Consider the following 22,947-nt stretch of genomic DNA (forward strand, 5'->3'; position numbering starts at 1 on the left):
ATCTTGGTTTTGGTGGGTTTTGGCCGGCTTCTTTAATGCAACCTGTTTTATCAGCAAGGTCTTTATGACCTGTATCTTGTGCTGACCTCCTATCTCATCCTGTGACTTAGAATGCCTTAACCTCCTGGGAATGCAGCCCAGTAGGTCTCAGCCTCATTTTACCCAGCCCCTATTCAAGATGGAGTTGCTCTGGCTCTGGTTCAAACGCCTCTGACAAAAGCAATAATGCAGTGAGGCTTATAATGTCCCTTTTCAGGACACACTGGCCTTTCTACGGGATTTTATAGAACCTCTGGATCTAGGCACTGTGGCAGACCAGAAGCTGAGGCCTAAGCACAAGGTTAAGTGTCTCATCCAATCCTCTCAGCAAGTCTGTGAGGTGGGCACTATTATTATTCCCACTTTACAGATGAGGAAACTGAGGCCCAGAGAGGTTAAGGAACTGAGGCAAAGTCACACAGCTTGTAAGTGGATGAGCTGGGTATGAGTCAGGCTGTCTGTCCACAGAATCTGCACTAGAATCCACAACCCAGGAGGATTAAGGAGGGGAGAGCCTGAGCAATGCCTGGACCAGGAGGCCTGGAGGGGTGCTGATCTTGACTTTCACTTTCCACAATAGGGTGAGAGCATTTGCTTCCAGGAAGGAAGGGTCAGAATGTGAGGTTTAGGAACACAAGGACTTTGCCCCGGTTCCTAGGGAGGAAGAAAGATACAAGGAAGTTACAGGAAAAGAGGTGATCAGACCCTGTTGGCCACTTGGATTTTTTCAGCAACTGCTGCAGGGTGGGGCTTATTCATTCCCCAGGGCCATCAGTGGATTTGATGACTTCCTAAACATGTGCCTCAGAAGCCAGGCTGCCTGAGGATCCAAGAGATGACTGCTGCGAGTGACTCACTCCCAATCACTGGAGGCCCGCACCTCCACCCAGAACTAATGAGGGAAACAAACCAACCCACGCAGACGCCATCGTCAGCCCCAGGAGTGGAAGTCAATGCCAGGGAGGACTTGGGCCAGAGGAGGCTGTCCAAGCTGAGGATACTTCCACACCCTTCTCTGCTGCTTTTTAACCAATAAGATTGAACATCTTTGGTGTGGAAAGGACGCTTTTTGTCCAACTGTGCCCAGAGGCAGAGAAGGGAGTGCTAGGGCTTCCAGCCCGGAACTCTGCCTAGACCGGGATCCCATTGCTCCACTTACTCCAGGCCAGCCAGGTCTCAAGGCATTTCCCATGGGGAGTTTCACTCCAGTGCCCATTTCCCATTCACCACAGCCTAGAAGGAGCGGTTATCGATCTACCCTAAGCAGCCTGCAGCTTCCCAGCTCCCAAATCTACCGCTTCTCTTTTTGCTTCAAGGCAGAGTCTCCCCTCACCTCCCCTCTGACCACCATCAACCCACAGAGACCACTGCATTGCCTTGGGGGCTCTACTATTTCTGTGAATTGTGCTATAACATCTGTCGGTTGCTTCTATTCTCTAGTTGTTTTTGTTACGCTTGTTGAATATGCATGAGAAGTAAAGGGTTGAAGTGTTCCGCTCTCTCTGCCTCCTCTAAAAGCTTAATCAATGGTGGTGTTTACATGAAAGAGTGAGAGAGGGCATGTGTGAGCCAATGAGCTTGGGTGTCATTTCCTCGTCTAGACCAATGGTTCTTTCCTTGCCTGCATGTTAGAATCACCCCAGAACTTTCAAAAACCCTGATGCATGGGAGCGTCCTAACCAATTACATCTATATCCATGGGGAGGGACCCAGACACCTGTATGTTTCAAGCTCCGCAGCCGAAGCTGAAAAGCAGCACACGGGCCCTGCTTCTGAAACCACCTTTGCAAAAAGCATATCAGTAAGAAAAATTGTAACAGTGAGCTGAGCTAACCCACTCCCCATCTTGCCTTTCCCTTAATTATTCCTGAGCTTTTGGGCTGAGCTAACATTGGAAGACATTTAGGTTATAGTTTAAATGATAATAGCTCTTCCCCCAAATTCAACCAGCTTTGTAAAGGTAATGAAAGACCGTCAGTCTGGGGGGCAGAAAGCAGCCTGATCCTGCTGAGATGCAGACATAAATTGCCAGCCATTCCCGCAGATAACACCACTATTGCAGATTAGCCTTTGAGATATCTTTTCAAGCGTTTTGCATGTCTGACACTGATGATTGCACCTGAACCTGCCACACTGCTCCTGTAACCCCACCCAGGAGTGATTCCGCTCAGGAGGACAGCTTCTACCTGCTGTGATTTTATCTCTGTCTCAACCAGTCAGTAGCAAGCCTAGCCACCCCCACCTCTTCCCCACACTGCCTTTAAAAAACCCTGACCTACAAGTTTTGGACGAGATTGATTTGAGTAGTAACTCCATCTCCCATGTTGCGTGGCCAGCCTCTTGTCTATTAAACTCCTCTTTACTGCTGTGACAGGAAAATAAACCTTGGGACCCCCAAGTCACTAAGCTAAAGGGAAAAGTCAAGCTGGGAGCTGCTTAGGGCAAACCTGCCTTCCACTCTATTGAGTCATCCGTCTACTCACTGAGACAGATATGTATCTGATTGCCTCTTTTGGAAAGGCTAACTCAAAACTCAAAGGAACTCAACCATTTGTCTCTCACTTACCTATAACCTGGAGGCTCCCTCTCCACTTCCTTTACTTCCAGTTGTCCCACCTTTCCCTACCGAACTGATGTTCATCTTACATATATTGGTTGATATCTCATGTCTCCCTAAAATGTACAAAACCAAGCTGTACCCTAACCACCTGGGGCACATGTTGTCAGGACCTTCTGAGGCTGTGTCATGGGCGCACATCCTTAACCGTGGCAAAATAAAAGTTCTAAATTGACTGGGACCTGTCTCAGATATTCGGGGTTCGCACTGCAATGCCACAGTCTTTATTTGTGCAGCAGGCAGGAAGAACCTGTTGAGCGGTTACACTGCTCCAACATTACTTCGTATGTAAACCCCACACAGATCGTATTGAAGGGAAGATTGTGATTCTGCAGGGAGGAAATGAAGCTGAGATTCTGCATTGTGAACAAGCGCCCAGGTTGGGGGCCTGCTGCTGGCCCCACGGGCCTCACTTTGAGTGGCAAGACACTAGATTACTTGGAACTTTTTAGAACTGCCCTGCGTATCACCCCATCTTGGCCCTCTCACACGTTTTGTGGTTGCTTGATTAACCTCTCACTAGACTGAGGGCAAGGATACTCTCTGGCTCCCCACTGTATCCCGGGGTTGATAGCACAGGGTAGTGTTCCATTGTTGCATGCGTGCATGAAGTGATTAAATGAATAGAATGGATTTCAAAATGCCCCCAAAACATGGTCTGTTAAATGTCCCCTGCCCAAACAGACCCAAGTGCCTATTGCTTGTGGACTGCACCCAGTATTCTCTCCTTGGGACAGCCCAGAGCCCACCTGGTTGATGCCTGAGCTGCTGACCACCTAAGGACAGGAGCTTAGAGACTCAGAAGCCAGATAGGTACATCCTGGACTGAAATAGAAACCAGTGGAGGCTGCCTGAAGCTTCCTAAGGAAGGGTGGGCCCAACCCAGATGGGAGAGGAGAGAAGAGCGGAAGGTTAGACTAGGGGAGGAGGAAAGGGCAGGGCAGGAGGGCTGGCCCCAGGGGAGAAGGGCTTCTAATGATGGTAACATCTGATCTGCCTCTCCTTCCTGCTAATCCTAAATCACAACAGTGTGAAATCTGAGCAAGTGTGAATGCCTCAGGCTCCAGCTGTTTTTCATATCAAGCCCCAGTTCCAGCCTGTCACAGAGAGAAGCCCCCATGCTGAGGACGCAGCAGTGAGAGGCTGCAAGGCTGGGGACTAATCCCTGCAAAGTGGTGGGGAGACATCACAGGCTGCGGGGACACCCGTGGGGAACCTGGCCAGTCTCTCTAGTCCAGCTGCCACCGTGGCTCTGGGTGAACAGCCCCCATTTCTGCCCCTGGAGACAACTGGCTCTGCCTTCCTGCCTGTGTGAGTGTCTCGGGGCCTCCGGGATGCAAACCAGGCAGGCAGGGGATGGGCAGGGGATGAGCAGGAGCAGCTGCCTCCCTCGGAAGCTGCAACCCTGGGGGAGTCAAACAGAGACAAACCCCAGCCAGGCCTAAGCCACAGGCCTAGGACTCAGCTGGGGGCAGCTCAGTTGCTGGGCCTGGATTAGCCAGAGGAGACAAACAAAGGAGGCTTCAGAGGGATTACCAGGCACATTAGATGGGCTGGGCCATTAACCCAGATGGAATTGCTCTCACGGAGGAAGCGCCTGGGGCTGGAGATGTTGGGGAAGTGCCTGCTGGCACCGGTGTCTAACTGTGGCACTGTGCGGAGGCTGGGGCTCCTGTTACCTTCTCTGGAATTTGCTCCTTGAATAGGGGCCTGGGTGGGACTGAGGGAGCAGCAGGCTGGGGCAAGAGTTTCCTGCTGCCTGTAAGGAGAGACAGGACCCAGCCACCTTATATTTTCATTTATCACACCTCAAGCCCTGCCAGTGCACTGACAGGTAAATGTAGGGACGCGCTGTTCAGCCTCAGAGCTGACGGGGATGTTGGTCTTGACCTGCGACAGATGCCTTTCGGAGGTATCTTCTCCACCTTCCTTCGGCTGCCCGGGGAGAAGCCAGCGTGATGTTCTCATGGCTCTGCTCCTCCTTGGCTGTGATGGTTGAACATCATCCTGCAGAGACCTGACCCCGGGGAACTGACCCAGAGGCCAGACTGGCCCAATCAGATTGTCGCTCTTGAAATTTGCAACTCGGACTCTAAGAGCCTGGGTCAGTTTGCTGCTGGAGCTGGGTGATGCGGACCCAGGGTTGAAGGCACCATTTTGGAGTAGCCCTGACAAGCCAAGTGCAAACTGAGTAAAGGAAGCCAATCCAGAGAGAGGGAGGAGAAAGAGAGAGAGAGAAAGAGGGAAACAGACACAGAGACAGAGAGAGACAGCAGAGACAGAGACCGGGGAGAGATTTCTTGCTTTCAGCCCCGTGGGAAGCCTGCCTGTGGGTTCCATGAGCCACCCAATTCTTCTCACAAAAATCTTTTACTCTGCTTAAAATAGACCAAGCTAGTTTCCGTTCCATAAAAGCCCATCATTCAGGGCCGAGTGTAGTGGTTCACACCTGTAATCTCAGCCCTTTGGGAGGCCTAGAAAGTCAGATAACTTGAGGTCAGGAGATCAAGACCAGCCTGGCCAACACAGTGAAACCCCATCTCTACGAAAAATACAAAAACTAGCCGGGTGTGGTGGCATGCACCTGTAATCTCAGCGCATGGGAGGCTGAGGCAGGAGAATCACGTGAACCTTGGAGGCAGAAATTGCAGTGAACCGAGATCGTGCCACTGCACTCCAACCTGGGAGAGAGACCAAGACTCTGTCTCAAAAAATAAAATGTCCGTCATTCAAATAAAGTTCATCCATGGAGGTAGCTAAGGCCAGGCTGCAGGACAGTGCTGAGCCCAGAGGCCAGGTCAGAACCAGGGATGTCCAGCCTGGATGGTGCTTCGTCTGTCTCCAAGGAGTCCTGGGAGCTGAGGGGAGCACAAAGATCACAGACTGGCCTTGACTTCGGTCCTGATGTAGGTGGGGGCGTATGTGGATCCTGTGAGGACTACAAACTGCCTCTTCCTTCAGGAATCCATGACTTCGTCCAGCCCATTAGCCCCTAGCACTGCTCCTGGCCATCAGAGGAGATTTTGGGCGATGAGACCTGCTACCCCCACCCCAGCTCCTTCCTAATATCAAGGGAAAAAGGCTGGCCTCAGGTCCTGGCTCCAATCCTGAGAGCATCCTGGCCATCGGTCCCCAAAATCAAGCGTGCATCTCACCCCTTCCTACTGTGGGTCTGGAAGGATTCCTGACTGAGATCATCTTGGTAATCAATGTTAAGATAATATAGTTTGGCTGTGTCCCCACCAAAATTGCAACTTAAATTGTATCTTGCAGAATTCCCACATGTTGTAGGAGGGACCCAGGTGCAGTCACTGACGCATGGGGGCCGGTCTTTCCCGTGCTATTCTCATGAATAAGTCTCATAAGATCTGATGGGATTTCCGCTTTTGCTTCTTCCTTATTTTTCTCTCACCACCACCATGTAAGAAGTTCCTTTTACCTTCCACCATGATTCTGAGGCCTCCCCAGCCATATGGAACTGTAAGTCCAATTAAACCTCTTTTTCTTCCCAGTCTCAGGTATGTCTTTATCAGCAGCATGAAAACGGATTAATACACAGGATATCCCTTCCTTCCAGTTAAAGAGGAACACCTCATCCAGGAATTCCCAGTGCTGGGACAACCTCCTGTTTACCCCTCAGCCTGCTCCGTCCCGGCAGATAAGGAAGAGCCACCCATTCTCTCCGTTACACCAGTGCAGGTTTCCTGCCGGACTCCAGGCAACTGCTTCCTAGCCAGCCTTTTTCCCAGGGCCTGGGGGTGGAGGCCACAGGCTCTTCAGCTTGTGAGAAAGTAGGAGAGAGGGAGCTCTAGAGAAATACCAGCAGGTGGGGAGGTGGCGAGAAGGGGCCCCAGCCTGCCCGTGGTGGGCTCTGCATGGCCCGTGGGCCCTGCCCTCTAGCACCACAGAAAGTCCCTTGGCTTTCTACAGAAGACTGACCGCTTTTCTCCAGCCATGATCCCTTTGCCCCTGCACCTGATGGAAAGCCAGAGGCAGAGCCACACAAGAAGCAGACTGACCCCACTGACCACCTGGCCGGCCAGCACTGGGCAGATCTGCAGGGCTGGCTCCCCCTGGATGCACCAAAATCCAGCAGTGGGCACCGCAGGGACTGCCCACCAACAACAAACCTCCAACCAGCCTGGAGCTTGCCTTCTCAGCAAGCCCGATGTCACCAGACAGCCACTAATCATCTCAGAAGCCTTGCTTCCAAAGAGACGGGGCGCACCTTGTTGGCTTGAAAAGCTTGCCCCATTTCTCTTCCTCCAACCTCATCTCCCAGATAGGTGCAGGTCCCTGTCGGGCAGTAAAACTTCCCTACCCAACATCCACTTGTTGGTCTTTTAGTCTTTATTTCTGTTTTCATAAAGCTCTGCTTACTACACGAGGAAGAATAATTCTTCCTCTACCTCCAAAGATGACAGAGAGCTAGGGAATCATTATAACTACAGACTGGCCTCACATGGCCTCAGTGAGCAAATCCCAACTCCAGGCTCCCCAACTAACTCCCACGCTAGTGTCTCAGCAGGAAGGCTCGGTTCTCCTAAATTCCCCTGGGCAGATGGGAAGCTCTCCCAGGCCTTTTTCCTTAAGATATGACTCCTCTAACGCACAACAACCTGCACGATAACCTCTTTGTATGTTTAGTCCTCTGAATCCACGTCCCATTATTAGAGTGGGCAAAGAGCCTAGGACCAGCCCAGCAGGCTGCGTGCACTCCAGCCATACTTCTCAGTGATGTCCTTCCCCAGCGCCTGCATCAACAGATCATCTTCTCTTAAGAAATCAAAGGTCCTAGTCATTTTAGAAAGTTTGTTTTGCTGCTGGGCACAGTGGCTCATGCCTGTTGACACAGAGATAGAGAGAGACAGCAGAGACAGAGACCAGGGGAGAGATCTCCTGCCTTCCAACCCCATGGGAAGCCTGCCCATGGGTTCCATGAGGCACCCCAATTCTTCTCACAAAAATCTTTTCACTGTACTTAAAATAGCCGAAGCTAGCTTCTATTTCATGAAAGTCCATCATTCAGGGCTGAGTGTAGTGGTTCACGCCTATAATCCCAGCACTTTGGGAGGCCAAGGCAGGTAGATCACTTGAGGTCAGGAGATCAAGAGCAGCCTGGCCAACATGGGGAAACCTTGTCTCTACGAAAAATACAAAAATTATCCAGGTGTGGTGGCATGCCCCTGTAATTTCAGCTACTCTGGAGGCTGAGGCAGGAGAACTGCTTGAACCTGGGAACAGAGGTTGCAGTAAGCAGAGATGGCCCCACTGCACTCCAGCCTGGGCAACAGAATGAGACTCTGTCTAAAAAAAAAAAATCAAAGGACTTGAAAGCTGTCTTCTCACCTGTCTGCCTCCCCTCCTCGGTTCTCATTCTTCTTTTCAGATAGGTGGGCATCCTAGGGAACTCCCTGCGGGAGTTAGGCGTAGCCCCTGCCTCTCTTCTATCAGTTATGCATTTTGGCTGAGTTGTTTCCATGGTTAGCATTTGCTGGGGAAGAAAATGTTTCAGAGGCTATGAGGTCAAGACATTACTACTAGAGTATTTATAAACAAATAAAAGATGTAATTGCCTTGGGGCAGAATTTAAAACGCTAAGGGAAATTCTGAACATGATTAGAACTCATTAACCTTAAGGAAGTGAAGACAAAGTGTTAACAAAGAGGCCAGCACACTTTATTTTATAGCTTTCTCCATTCCTTGTTTGAAGATAAGACCAGTAGGGTGATAGGATGTCTCTTCCTCTCCCCTTAGAGTCCCTGTGTTATGTTGGTCATGGTCCTGAGTTGCAGACAATAGAATCTATTCTAGCCGGTTTTCATCAGAAGAGCATTTATTAAGGACATTAGAAAACTCACTGAAATGTTGCAAGGACTGGAGGCACCCAAGCTTCTAGAACAACTTCCAGCACTGCACTGAAGAATGGTCCTGGTAAGGGAGCTACTGACATTGACAACCCCCAAATCACATGCATTTGCAAGTCTGAGCCCTGGTCCCTGCTGGTTTCATCACTTTTTTTTTTTTTTTTTGAAACAGAATCTCGTTCTGTTGACTGGGCTGGAGTGCAGTGGCGTGATCTTGGCTCACTGAAACCTCTGCCTCCCGGGTTCAAGCGATTCTCCTGCCTCAGCTTCCTGAATAGCTGGGATTACAGATGTGCGCCACTGCATCCAGCTAATTTTTATATTTTTAGTAGAGACGGGGTTTCACCATGTTGGCCAAGATGGTCTCAATCTCTTGACCTCATGATCACCTGCCTTGGCCTCCCAAAGTGCTGGGATTACAGGCGTGAGCCACCGCGCCCAGCCTGTTTCATCACTTTCAAACTAAAGTCCATCTGATTGGTGGAAACTAAGTCATGCGTGGGCAGCCTTAGGGCAAGCGAGGCTGGGAATCCGTGTCTGGCTGCCATGCTGGGAAGGTAGATCCACAACATGAGGGAAGCTTTTGAAATATGGAGAGGCTCTTAAAATACGGATACCCAGGAATGATCACAGTCCACCACACACACGGAATTCCCCTTTCCACAAATCACTGTGTGAGAAGGGAAGTCTAGATTCAGATCTGCCTTCTTTCTAGAAGCCCCTGTTCAAGCCCTTAGTTCTAGAGCAAATAAAGAAAGCTGTAGGAAAAAGATTTTAATTTTGGTGTGACTTGAAGACTCTTTTATAGTCTTCTCGTTATCAGGTATGAGAAATTTTTACAACTTCTCCCTGTTGTTAGAAATGCTCCTGTGATGGGCTAAATTCTTTGAAGTCTCTGACTCTTATCTGCAGGTTCCTCTGCCTGGATTGCAGCTCTGGCCTCTGGTCGCATCTATAATACCTGGCCCAAACATTCAGGTGGGAGCTTGCTAAACAGGCCTGGGCTAAAATCTATCTCTGCTGCTACACAGCTGTGTGACCTTAGAAGTGTTACCTAATTTTTCTTATCCTCACTTTATGCATCTGTAAAATAGGGGTAATACTACTGACTTCCTAGATTGTCCAAGGATTAAATGGATAATAGACGAAAAGAGACCACATAAATAGTAAACACACAGGATTCTGTCCCTTCTTCTCCTTTCTTATGACGTTTTGTACACTCTTGGGTTACAATACTTACACTGAACTGTGCCATTTGGATGTTCACCTATTTTTAAAATATCGGGTAGACAGCCCCTTTTCTGCTGTGTGGCCCGTTGCTTTCTTGCAATGTAAAAAAATACACAAAATACAATATTGAAAAACACATAAAGGAAAGCTAAAATCACCTATTTTCCAAGCACATTAAACAAATTATGAAATAATGTTAAATTACTCCGTCATTTGCAGGTAGTCTTATATCTGGCTCTATTCGCCAGAGGAAACCTTGCTAAAAGTTTTGTTGTATCATTCTATTTTATTTGCAACTAATTTTTTTTCCTTAACGATGTACCATGAATACCTTTACAGGTGAGTTCATACAAATCTACATCATTCTTTTAAAGGGCTACCACGTATTCTATAGCTTTCTTTAACCAGGGCTCTTCTGGTGGACAGCATTTGTTTTGAATTCTTGTGATGAGCACTCCCATACATACACATGGCACACACATATGCCATCATTTCTGGAGGGGAGATTTCTAGAAATGAGACTCTTCTATCACAGACTGTAAACATCCACAGTGTTGTCAGAAACTACCCTTTCAAAATATTGTGTTGATTTTCAGCTATCCAAACAGTACCTCTTTCGCCTACATCGTTTCCAACACTGGAAGCCATCTATCCAAAATTCTGGACAACCATGTAAGGTAAAAAGGTAAGTCAACTAGTGAATAGATTGTCCATTTGTATCCCTCCTGTCGAGTGCCTGGCTATTTGCCCACTTTTCCACTGGTTCTCTTTTCTTTTACATTGCATGATAGAGATATTAATCCTTTGTTTGTGAGGGCTGTTGTAAAATTGATTTTTCTTCCAAGCAGTCATTTATCTTGTAATGGTTTGTTTACTACACTGCACTCTTGGAAGGGAGGGGCCGTGTCTTATTCAGGCTCTAGTAACTGAGACAGTAGCTGGCTTATTGCAGGCTCTCGGCAGTGTCTGTTGGATTGATGAGTAAATCTATACATGGATGGCAGACGAATCAAGGGAACTTCAGTGTGCATTAGCAAAAGCACCGAGTTAGGAGATTTTAAAAATAAAATGTGTATTCTGGAAAATGTCAATTGTGTCTATCCATTTTCTCAAAGTTTCATCTAAAGTTCAGCTTATTGTAGCAGAAACCACTGCAGATCTTGGGTTTCGCTTTTCAATTTCTGAGTATTATAAGACCCTCAAAATGAACATGAAACTAATATTATGTGACAAAACCCATAAGCATAAGTAGCAAATAAAAAACTAGAAAAATATGTATCTACCTTGAATAAGAACTAAGTCAAGAGAAATAGACTAGTGAATCATTCTATCAGAAGAGGGGTCATGGGATGGTTAAAACTAAAATGATATCAGGGAATCATGAATCTTTTTTTTAATGACTTCATCATGGTAGGATTATATTGTGGAAAAAACTCTGGACTCCTACCTTAAAACTTGTCAGGCAAGTGGTCAAGTTCCTTCACCTCAAGTTCATCTGTAAACAAGGGAAAACTATTTGCCCCGGCTACTTCAACAGTCTGTCTATCCTTTCATCCATTTACTCATTCATTCCTTCAAAATTTTTTGGCAGACAACTTATAGTGAAGATCGACTTAATTAATTTATTCATTTATTTTTGAGACGGAGTCTCACTCTGTAGCCCAAGCTGGAGTCAGTGGAGTAATCTCGGCTCACTGCAACCTCTGCCTCCTGGGCTGAAGTGATTCTCATGCCTTAGTCTCCTGGGTAGCTGGGACTACAGGCAGGAACCACCACGCTCGGCTAATTTTTTTTTTAATTTTAGTAGAGACAGGGTTTCACCATGTTGCCCAGGGTGGTCTTGAACTCCCGAGCTCAGGTGATCTGCCTGCCTTGGCCTCCCAAAGTGCTGGGATTACAGGCGTGAGCCACAGTGCCCATCCGAAGACTGATTTAATTTAGATAAGTGTGCATGGAAAAGGGACTTGTAAATTATTAAAAAAAATGCTACAGCCAGAATATGAAGGATATCCTTAACATTATTTAGCTTATGAAGTCAGAGTAGAAAATGCCTCTATGGTACCCCAAAAATGTAGTGAATGGATACACTGATACAGCTTTTGGAACATAAATAAAAACACCTTATTTAAAACACAGCAGAGGTCACAGTGAGACAGACTAGAGTAGAATACAGTTTTTATTATATTGAAGTATTTGCAGCAAATCTATACATTGAATATATGTATGTACATACATTTACATACTATATATAATATATGCAATGTTTGCAATATAGGCAAATATATATGTAGCATCTGTATGACAGGGAATCAGCTGACAAAGGATGGCCTGCTCGAATGTTTGCAGGATGAGCTTTAATGAGTAGAATCGAATGACATGACGATGAGCATAAAAGCTATTGGATAGTAATAGTTACACCACAGCCTCTTTAATGCGTCGCATCTCATTTAACCTTTGCAACCCTGTAAGGTGGGTCTCATACATTTTAAGGATGAGAGAGCTGAGGTATTAGAAAGTGGCTGGTCTTGCTCTTCAACCCAGGTCTTTGTTGTCAAAAACAAAGGGATTAAAAAAAAAAAAGCACTCAATTTTTTTAAAGACCTTGGAGTTGCAAACAGGAGTGACTGTAAAATGCTCAGGACTATCTGAATCCTAGTTTCGTTTTTGTTTTTTAAATTTTATTGTTGTTTATGAGGGTCTCATTTTGCTGCCCAGGTTGGTCTCAAACTCCAAGCTTCAAGCAATCCTTCTGCCTCAGCCTCCCAAAATGCTGAGATTATAGGCATGAGCCACAGCACCCGGCCATGAATCCTAGTTTCAACATATTTGCCTCTTATTTTTAAAAAGTCTTACTTGTGCAATATGTGCTTTGCAAATCCTTTCTTTTTGGAGGTCTTTGATTTAGCTTTTTCAGGACAGTAGCTTTCTTGGTCATCAGAGGCCCTGCAAAGGGAGGCACAAAGTGCCCTGAATGCAATGGACTTTCAGTTGAATTTTGTCACTTCAGTGCAACAAGGTGCTGACGAGAATGCCTGCTCTCCAGGAGTTAGTCTAGTGAGGAAGACGGATCAATCATCCGACAATTATCATACGGGGCAATAGACGCTGATGGTGAAACCTGGTGTCGGAGCAAAGGCCTTGATAGTTTATCTGCTCCCTTCTCTAAAGGAGTTTGGAGTGCAAGCAGGTGAGGTTACCTGTAGTTTCCTTCAGGATGGCCCAAACTGCTCTAAAAAAAGACTCATCAACTCAATTCACCCAAGACCCAAATATGACATCAAAACACAGAGAATAGAAAACTGTCCCTCCAGCTCTGTGGGGCTGAAGGTAAATACTTCCACTCCCATGTGGTTTGTAATGATCAACCCACAGATGAGAAAAATCAGTTTTTGTTTCCAGGATAGGAGATGTGCCTAAATGTTTTCTGAATCACAGTGACTTAGAGGAAGGATTGAAGTTTTGTCTCAAAATTGGCTTTTCTGACCTCTGCTTCCTCTCGGTTGGCATCATGCAGATATTTACTAGAGAGCTGTGTAATTTGTCATGATTGGCAGGGAAGCCATTCACTGAAGGGAATTCCCCTTTATCTGCCAGAGCCCAGGGTCCTTTTCCAGGCAGGGCAAGGCAAAGAAATTCAAATTGGGATCTGTGACAGAATTATTCAGCAATTCAAGATTATTCGGTATATATCTACTCCCATCCCACATATATGACGAATAACACATGCACTGTTCAGGAAACTAAAAGTAAAGAGAAGAGATCAAGCTCTAGAAAAGAACAAACACCGGTGAACTTCAATCTGAGTGAGGATATTGTCAGAGATTTGCTTGTTTCACAAAGCCTTTCCTCAGATCTCTTTACAAACAGAAATTTTACTGGAGGGAGAGGAATGCTTGCGGCTTCACACACCCCATGGTTTAAAGCTCCAGTGAATTAAGCTCTTGATTGCTGCCACAAAAGAGAGAAATAGAAGTCACTCTGTGGGTGAGAGAGTTTCCCAAGATAGAATAATGCAGCTGGTGGGAGTGGGGAGAATCTCAGAAAGACCACATTGAGGACCATCTGAAAACACATGCTATTTTCCCATTCTCACCTAGTATTTAAAACATCTGGTAAAGTTTTGCCTAGAGATTATCCCACAGGACCCTTTTAAAAATTAATAAGATTTGTAATGATCATGTTATGTTGCAAAGACAGTAACACAACAGTTTTTTAAACTCTAGAAGTTGTTTTCTTAGGCAGGCTAAACAGGCTCTTTGTAATCCTGTTTAGATTATTGGTTTATTTAGCAAATCCTTTCCCCTTTAAATAGTGGAAAGTTAAAAGTCCAATGCATTGATCGAAAATGGCCAATTAGTGGATAGAGATTGAGCCAATTTTACTTTGTTACTTTGCCTCAAATTAAAACCGGCTCTTATAAGAACCTTATTGGGTTCCAAAGAAAAATATTTTTCTTTTCCTTTTTTTTGGAGATGGAGTCTCACTCTGTTACCCAGGCTGGAGTGCAGTGGCATGATCTTAGCTCACCCCAACCTCCTCCTTCCATGTTCAAGCGATTCTCCTGCCTCAGCCTCCTGAGTAGCTGGGATTACAGGCACCATCAGCCTGGCTAATTTTTGTATTTTTAGTAGGGTTTCACCATGTTGGTCAGGCCAGTCTCAAACTCCTGACCTCAAGTGATCTGCCTGCCTCGACCTCCCAAAGTGTTGAGATTACAGGTGTGAGCCACTGTGCCCAGCCCCAAAGAAAAATATTTCTTGCTAAAAATAATCTGCCCTTAATTTTTTAGGAAAGTGTAGATTACATTACAGAAAGTTATGTTAAAAAAAAAAAAGAGATTTGAAAATGTAAATGTTGAAGTTTAGTTATTGCAGTTGATTTAAGAACATGGAATTGAACTATTTCACTGTGATTGTCCCAGGGTCGTGAATATCACAGTCACTAAAGGAAGTACAAAGTCAAGAAGTGTAGTCATTGTATGGGTTAGATGAGAGCAGCAGAGGTGTTGACTGTTATTTCAAATGTTGGCTTAAATCCCTTAAGAAGGGAACCTGTTTTCTGCAGCATCACTCTGAATAATTTGGGCCACTGATTTATCTTCTTATTAAAAAAAAAAGTATATGGTTCTCAAGGTTACCTAAAACCGTAAGAATAGGCAAGCTAGAAAGAGCTCCTTCTTGGACTGACTTCTGAATGCAGACCATCATTGCTGTATTTCATGTCCCCCTCCCTAAAACTTAAAACAGCACTCACGGCCCCAGAATCTCAGGAAAGCATACTTATGTGCAACAAATACCCATCAGGCTCCACTGAGTTACTGAACTGTGTCCTAGTTGTCCCCTGTATTGTCAACTTCATGTTCTAACTGATGGTTTAGGGGATCTGATGGAAACTCTTGTTGATCCTGATTACTTAGTTGTTTTTGTGTGAGCACCCTTTGGTTTACAAAGCTAACAAAAAGAGAAGTGACATCTTTTCTTTACACACACACACACACACACACACAAGCAAATCCAAAATTAAGGCAATTAAAACACTGTTAAGAACAAAGGGCACAAGATACCACTAATCAACCTTTCATATTCGTTACTTTTTTCTTTTATATTTAATGCAAAGATATGAAACCTTAGTGTACAAAACCAAACATTAATGAAAATGTCTAACAAAAAAAGTAGGTTAATGTAACAATAATTAGAGATAAACTAAATGCCAGCAAAAATTTCAAGAAGCTCCACTATGGCATCCAGCGTATTTGGACGTGATAGTTTCTTCTGCATAAAAAACAATCCGCTTGTGATTTCAACACATTTCTATTTTTGTGATTATGTTTGAACCTTATGAAAAAATCTCAATTGAGTCTGGATTTTTTTAAACCATAGGTTTAATTTTTCTTCTAAAATGACTCTCCTCATTAAAGTGAAAAGATGCAGCTGTTTTCAAAGACACTGTTTGCTGCTATTTCATTCAGAAACTATCCTAACTGCTGGTGGAAAGATGGTTTCCATGTGAGACAATGGGAACCGGGAACATTTCCTAATCTCCTGGAAGATCACATTTGTAAACTACTCTTCACATCACCCCATGCAAAAGTTTAAAAATTTAGAATGATTGAAGCTCAGGCATAGATTATTACAATAACATTTAATAGCAGCTTAGCCTACCTTTAAAGAATATTATTCTAGGAGGATGTGCATTTTACAGCAATTACACACAAGAAATGAATACACACAGATGAAGCGGTGTGGTTATTTCAAACACAGCTTGTCTCTGTGAAAAAATCCTTGCTCTTGGCCTCTTCCACTTTTCAGTAAAATAGGGGTTTAAAAAATGACCTTGCAGGGAAGTCAGGAACAAATTTGATAACATGGACTCAAACCTCAGAGATGTTCTCTGTTGTAGTGAGTCTGCAAATTCTTTCCATAACCAAATACCTTCCAAGTTACAAGTATTTCACAGACAGAGGAAAGGGATCTTTTCCCTATGTATAATTTAACCTCTTATCTGTTTTGAAAATTATCTAGAAGACTGGATGAAATTTTTTGTGAAACATTACTAGAAACAGTGATCCTCTGCTGCCCAGTAATGAATTAAAAAAAAAAAAAAATCTTAAAACTTTCTAGCCCCAGCAAATAAATACTTGTTTTAAAAAAAGAAATCCATTTGCGAAAAACATAGTCAATTCAAAGTCCCAAATCTGGAGATGAAATAAATGTGAAAAGGGTTCACTGTTGCATTCAAAGTTCAGGGTAATTAATCAGAGATGGGGGATGGGGGTTGGGGGATGGGGGAGGCCCCTCCAGCCCCCTGGAGCCAGAGCAGGCAAGGTGCGCCGTAACCATGCCTCCCTGATGGAACCCAGGGAGAAGACATAGGATGTTCCCCCTCCTCCCTCTAGTCTTCATTTTCAAATCAAATGACACTTAGCTTACCTGAAAGTCTTACAGGTTAGGTCATCCGTAAACAAATTGTTTTTTTTTTTTTTTAAATGCCTTTAAATTCAATCTGTGTGTGTGCCCAAGAAAAAAGTGCTTTTGGGCCACTAAATTTTCACATAACTTTGTGGTTACACATTTCAGAGGGAAATCAAAGACTCTAGTGTTGGGTTTGTGAGTCCTGTTTTCAAGTGTTGCTTCTCCTCCATATATCCCGTATTTATCTAACAGAATTAAGTGCGATGGGAATGGACAAAAATTCCTGAATGTCAGTGTTAAAAAATCTAACTGGTTTGGAGAGGCAGCTTAGCAACAGAACATGTGAGATACCTAGAGGGTCTAGTTCCCTGTACGCTGCCTGAAAGTTGGCTGTAATACTTGAGCAAAAGTTATTTCCATCCCTGTGTGAACTAGCGGGAGTGCCATCCACGCTCCTGGGGGCTGGTCCTCCTCCTTGCAGTGTAATCAGAGTCTGTGTATTTCAGCTACACAGTGTGGAGATGCTCAATCTGTGTTCACAGGATGAACTCAGTGAACTGTGAATGTTAGCAGGAGGGATGTTTGCTTTCACTTCAGAGAACAGAATGAGGACAAACTGGTAGAAAAACTACAGGACAACAGATTCCGGTTCAACCAAGGTAGACATGTAGTGAGCTACTGGTCACCGGAGTGTTCAAGCAAAAGCTGGAAAGTTACTTAACAAATCTGTGGTTTAGTGGATGTGGGCTGGAGTCAATGACCCATAAGATCCCTTCCTGCTCCTGACAGCTTTTTTTTCAGGCCCTGGAATAACATGCAGATCTATTTGGAAAACTATTCTTAGAAAATAACCAATATAACGTTTGGAGGGAACATTGTATTTACAAATATTTCCACTGTTTTCTTCGGAGGACCAAATTGGAGGTAGAACTCCAGAGGGAAGCAGAATGCAGAGGAACACTTCCAGGATGGGGCTGGAATGCACAAAGGATCAGATGACACCCTATGATGACGGCTGTCATCTGAAGCCTTATCCAGAAAGCAGGCTCCAACAGCTCAATTACTGTCGACTGATCTAACATGAGATACACAAGTGTCATTTAAGATGCTGCCTGAAGGCTCAGTATTTCCAGGTGTTAGCTGCACAAGAAAATAATCCTTACGTGTCTTGAGACACTCTTTAACAAAGGAGAAAGAAGCCTTCTAAACATGGCCCCTCAGGGGCAGAGTTGGAAGCAAGACTTCATCCAAGTTCCCTTGCTCTGAATGCTCACGTGACCTGGATCTGTCTCTGGTATCAGGCAATGTATCCTGGGAAGTGCAGCACTGTTTTGTGTGATCACATCTCTTCATTCATGCCCTTCCTTCTGTGCCTCTAACGTAATTGTGGCCTGACACAGATGATGCTCATGGCTCCTGGGTTAACAGCTAAAATAACTGAACAACTGTACATTTTGGCTAAAGTGGAAAAGACACTGGTGTGGATATAAGGGTGTTCTTGGCTTCATGTAAAGTCTACTGAAGCAGACATGTGGGATGCATTATTAAGGTGCTTGGCAATTGATTTTTTACATGAAGCCTCACCAAAAATGTAAATTTTAATGTTGTTTAGTTTTTGGATCCCAAATGAAGTGGCTCAATTAAAATTAGAGCAATTCCTAGTATTCGTGTTGAGCGATCCGAAGTCCTGATCACTGCCCACAAAATACACTAGAATGAGGATACCAGGTGAATATGATGGCCCAGGAGAACAGAAACTTTAATTCAAACTTTAAACCTCCAGTTCACTGCAGTGGGAGTGTAGAAAGAGATATAAATATATAAATATTTATATATTTCTATATTTCAAGCTGGGCATAAATGCAAAAAACAACCATACTTTTTGAAAATATAAAATCCAACAATTATCCAATCATCCAATCTAATAACCTAACGGACTCAGCAGATTTGTAAGTTTATTGTTCCTACGGAATATAAAAATATTCTATAATTGTTAATGTGAAACATGCTTGTTGCTGTATTTTTGGGCTTCTTTTCTAAGCTTCTGGATTTTACTTCCATGTTAAAAGAATAACTGAGGCACTGGTTCTGAATTGAATGCTGTATTTATTATAGTGTTTTTATTAACAAACTTTCACCAGAAAGTTCTGAGTGTGTTAATACAGCAGGCACATTGGCTTCCATGTTTGGCATCTGACAGTCCACAGAATTGCACTTCACTCTCACAATTCCGCCACAGCTTTGTGAATTATTTGGGCAGGACCTACAACCAGCCTCCCCCATTAAATGATTAAATATGATTTTTGGTTCATTCTGATTGAAATGTTCTGAGTTCACACTTGCATCCATCTGTGACAAGCTCAGCTCCACTTTCCCTCCTGCCTTGTTTTCAGTCCCTCCACTGCTCTCCATATTGCTCATGTCTCTATTTTTACAGAGTTCCCTTTGTTTATTCTCGGGGTCGCAACACGTTTTGAGAAATGATCCAGTGCTTCTGCAGACAAATGATGATGGCTCTGCCATCTTTGGAAGATGCTCTTCTATGCTTCTCTGAAGACTGTGTACATTGGTGTGGCCAGTTTTTTCTTGGGGCTGAATGTGCTGCACTGGCTGGAGGAAACAATTCCTAGGCAGAGAATTCTGCATTCCAGCTGGCTTTACTCTGCCCTGCAGGCAGGGACAGTGGTGGATGTGTGTGATGGGGTGCACAAAGCCCTCGGCAGCTTGGTGTGTGGCCTTCAGAGGTGCCACGCCGTTTTGGATCTGGACAAAGCTGCTAGCGGTAGGAGCGCACTGGTGGCACACGCAGTCCCCCATCTGCTGGCAAGAGTGCGGGCCGTATTTCAAGCGTTTGTAGGCATTTGGGCAGCCACATCTCTGATTCAGAGAGAAGAAGTGACACATGGTGTGCTGTTCAAGAGAGGGCTGTAACAAGGCAGAGCCAGTGTCATTTTTAGTGCTTTTGCTGAGTTCACTGTTGTAAGCTGCATGCACAGGCATCCCTAAATTCTTTGCTTGGCTGTTGAAAAATTCAGAGCAGATGTGCGTCTCTTCATAAGTGGTCTTCTCAGAGGCAGTGCAGCTGTGGGAAGCCAGAGGTTCTAATTCATAAAACTCATGCTCCAGTTCAGATTTGGGGGCCCTGGGATCTAAATAAGCATTTACAGTATGTGTTTTGCTTTGTCCCTTGTCACTAGGACTTGTAGACAAGGCATGGGAAAAGGCACTGCACTGTAGTTTTTTAGGTAAGGGAATCTGACCACAGGTCCCCTGTGGTCCAAGGCACCGGCACATGCACTGGAAAAAGAAGGTGGCGAAAGCCCAGCTGATACACATGATGAGCATCATGAAGGTGCCCAGCTGGGTGTACGCTAGAACTGTGGAGGGCATCATCATGGCCCCTGCCACGAAGGTGGTCAGGGCAGCCATGGCAATCGCAGAGCCCATGCGACTCAGAGAGAAGATCACCTTGCCTTCTCGGTCGGGATCTGGAGCCAAGCGGTAGGCAACCCCATAATGGACGGCAAAGTCTACAGACAAGCCAACGGCAACGGAAATGGTGACAGATTCCAACACATTTAGCTCCCAACCCAGCAGGACGAGAGAACCAACAGTGACAAATATCGTTCCAGCAATTGAAATGATGGCATAAAGGCTTATGATGATGTTCCAAGTTGTCAGCAGCATCACACTAAATGCAACAGCAACTGAAAGCCCCATGGCAATGAGGGTGCCATCGGAGAGGCTATCCTGGAGGTCATAGAACTCCAGATTGCTGACAAACCAACCATTGCTGAGGCCTTCAGGGGCCGAACTCAGCTCATTGGATATCCATGAGTCCACCTCTTTATAAAACTGATGCATCTTTTCATAAGCCAGTGTGAAGAGGTAGGTACTCTGGAACTCTAACACCACTGCCCTGATAGTATCATTAATATCAAACCTCGGCCCTGGGGTTTTGCTATCCAAATGGTACCCTGTACTCCTTTCCAGCTCCATGATAGCTCTCTTGATGCACAGTTCAAAAATCTCTTGCTTGTAGGGGAAGCTCCAGTGGCTGCAGCATGGGTACAGGGCAGGCTCATCACAGTCCTGGTTCTCCATCCACTGTTTGAACGTCTCAATGAAGCAGCTGGTGAAGTCCTGTTCATCAGTCTGGTAAAAGAACGTTTGGTTTCTCAGTTTTTGACAGAAGTGCAAAATCCATGCCTGGGAAGCTGGGCTGGCGATATTAAAACTGCTATCTAACGTCAACTTCCCTTTACTCTTGGGATTTAGTGGATTGCCATTGTCTTCTGGGGACACGCCCCAGATTACTGTGATGGGCATGTGGAGCTCCTCACCATGGTGAACACGTTCAAACATGAAAAGCTTTTTGTATTCAGCATCATAACGCTCAAAAGGATGAGACGACCTGAACACCTGGAACTCGGATAACTCCAGTGAGGGCAGTTTCATCTTTGGATTTATACATACAATGTAGGCCCCACCTACAGTTAAGGCAAGGAACCCAAACAGCCAAAGGTAGCGAAACTTAATGACAATGCATGGCAATACTTTTTCAAAAAAAATTCGAGATGCTTCTGAAATGGCAAAGAGTACTTTGTGGCACTTCTGGCAAGCCACTGTCCAGCAGCTTTTGTTATCATATATTTGGGGCTGGGGCTTTTTGAAGCAAGTGAATATATTAAGAAGATACCGTTCATGCAGCACAACAACTGCTGGAAGCCATGTGACCATCAAAACATAATTCACCAAAATAGCTGTCCCTGCATAAACTCCAAAGCATCGGATTGCTGTAATGTTGCTAACATAGTTAGCATAAAAGGCAGCAGCAGTGGTAAAACTGGTGACGAACATGGAGAGGGCAGCGTGCTGCAAGGTGATGCTTACAGTTTCTGAGGTTTCAGCATGAGGCTTATCAAATTTTGTGTAGTTCCAAACATCACACAGGACAAAAGCATCATCTGCTCCAATTCCAACCAAAATAATAAGGGCAGTGAGGTTCATAAAAGGAAAAAATTCGAAGTGAAATACTACACGATAGAGAAAATAGGAAACAATCAAAGAACTGATTATTGCAAACATTGTCATCAGAGTGATAAACATGGACTTGGTGTAGACACACATGACTAAAAGGACAATCACAATGGCTATGGCAGGATACACAGTATCCATTAGAAGATAATCCTGAAACAAACTGTGTTTGATACCAAACTCAATCCCGGTGATGGTAGTCACGCCGTCAGAAGAGTTCCAGTTTTCAAAGTTGTCCAAGTAAATGTTCATCATGCTCTCCCCTTTCTCTGTGGGAGAGAAGAGCATGCTGTATTTTAAAGCTGGCGTGGCATAGTCAGCCGTCTTTGGGGTCATAAAGTCTTTGTCCACCAAGTAATGGAGGATCTGGTACACGGCATTGTACTTGGTACATTTGCGTGGCACATTGGTGCACTTGAGCTGGTCCTTTCTTCTGGCTGCCATGTCCCAGCAGTCTGGCCCGAGAGTGCCATTTTGGTAGTGTTTGGCACAAGTCCGAAGCAGCTTCAAGGTATGGGAGACGTCTCGCTCGACTATCTTCTGACAGGACGATCTATTGTTCAGAATGGCGATGTAGTTTCCCAGTGTCCAGCTGGGGCAGCAGGAGGCAGCAGTGGTCCTCTGGCAGAGATCACCAAACTGGGGGTGAGATCTGATCTGCAGAGATAGAGACAAGCAGAAGGACTACAGTTTAAATTGGTTCACAATCGTTCACAACTGGAAAGGTCTGCACTAAGGTGACCTTGAGGGACAGGGAAAGTTACAAAAGCTAAATCATTATCCTCTTAAATTAGGAATCAGTTTGAAAACAGGGTGAAATTTCCCCCTAAATGGCCTCATGTTACAGGATGCCCTTTAGGTTACTTTATTTTGAATTAAAAACTACTGTTTGGGGATGACATGCAAGTGTGAAACAACTTCAACCAATGCTAGTTTTGTTTACAAAAGGAGATCAAATTAACACCTACTTAGTCAACAAGACTTTTAAAAGTCACTTTAAAAAGCAATGAAGTGGACAGGTTGTGCAGCTTAGGTATGTACCTGTATAGGATGAAGAAAACAACTGTACAATTGATACAAATTTGTGGTTTTGCCTAAAATTCTGGTTATCAGCATGAAATTGTTGGTGACTAAAGTACTATATTTCAATCAACAGTTAGAAGCAAAGATGATATTCCCTAGAGAACTGCTTTGGCCTGAATGTTTGTGCTTCTCCCAAATTCAAGTTGAAACCTAATCCCCAGTG

At 44.8% G+C, this 22,947-nt stretch overlaps 1 protein-coding gene across 2 annotated transcripts in view; it reads right to left on the minus strand.

Annotated features, from left to right (window-relative positions):
* Positions 1-18,750: 18,750 nt before the first annotated feature.
* DISP1 (dispatched homolog 1 (Drosophila)) overlaps positions 18,751-22,947 on the minus strand; it is a 206,324-nt gene continuing 202,127 nt past the window's right edge. For both annotated transcript variants that reach the window (XM_012001000.1, XM_012000999.1), the window contains one exon: positions 18,751-22,358. In XM_012001000.1, coding sequence (XP_011856390.1) covers positions 18,774-22,358 — 3,585 coding nt within the window. In that variant the 3' untranslated portion in view covers positions 18,751-18,773. The remainder of the gene's footprint in view (positions 22,359-22,947) is intronic.

The sequence above is a fragment of the Mandrillus leucophaeus genome, unplaced genomic scaffold, assembly GCF_000951045.1.
Source record: "Mandrillus leucophaeus isolate KB7577 unplaced genomic scaffold, Mleu.le_1.0 Scaffold645, whole genome shotgun sequence".
In the NCBI taxonomy this organism is placed as follows: Eukaryota; Metazoa; Chordata; class Mammalia; order Primates; family Cercopithecidae; genus Mandrillus; species Mandrillus leucophaeus.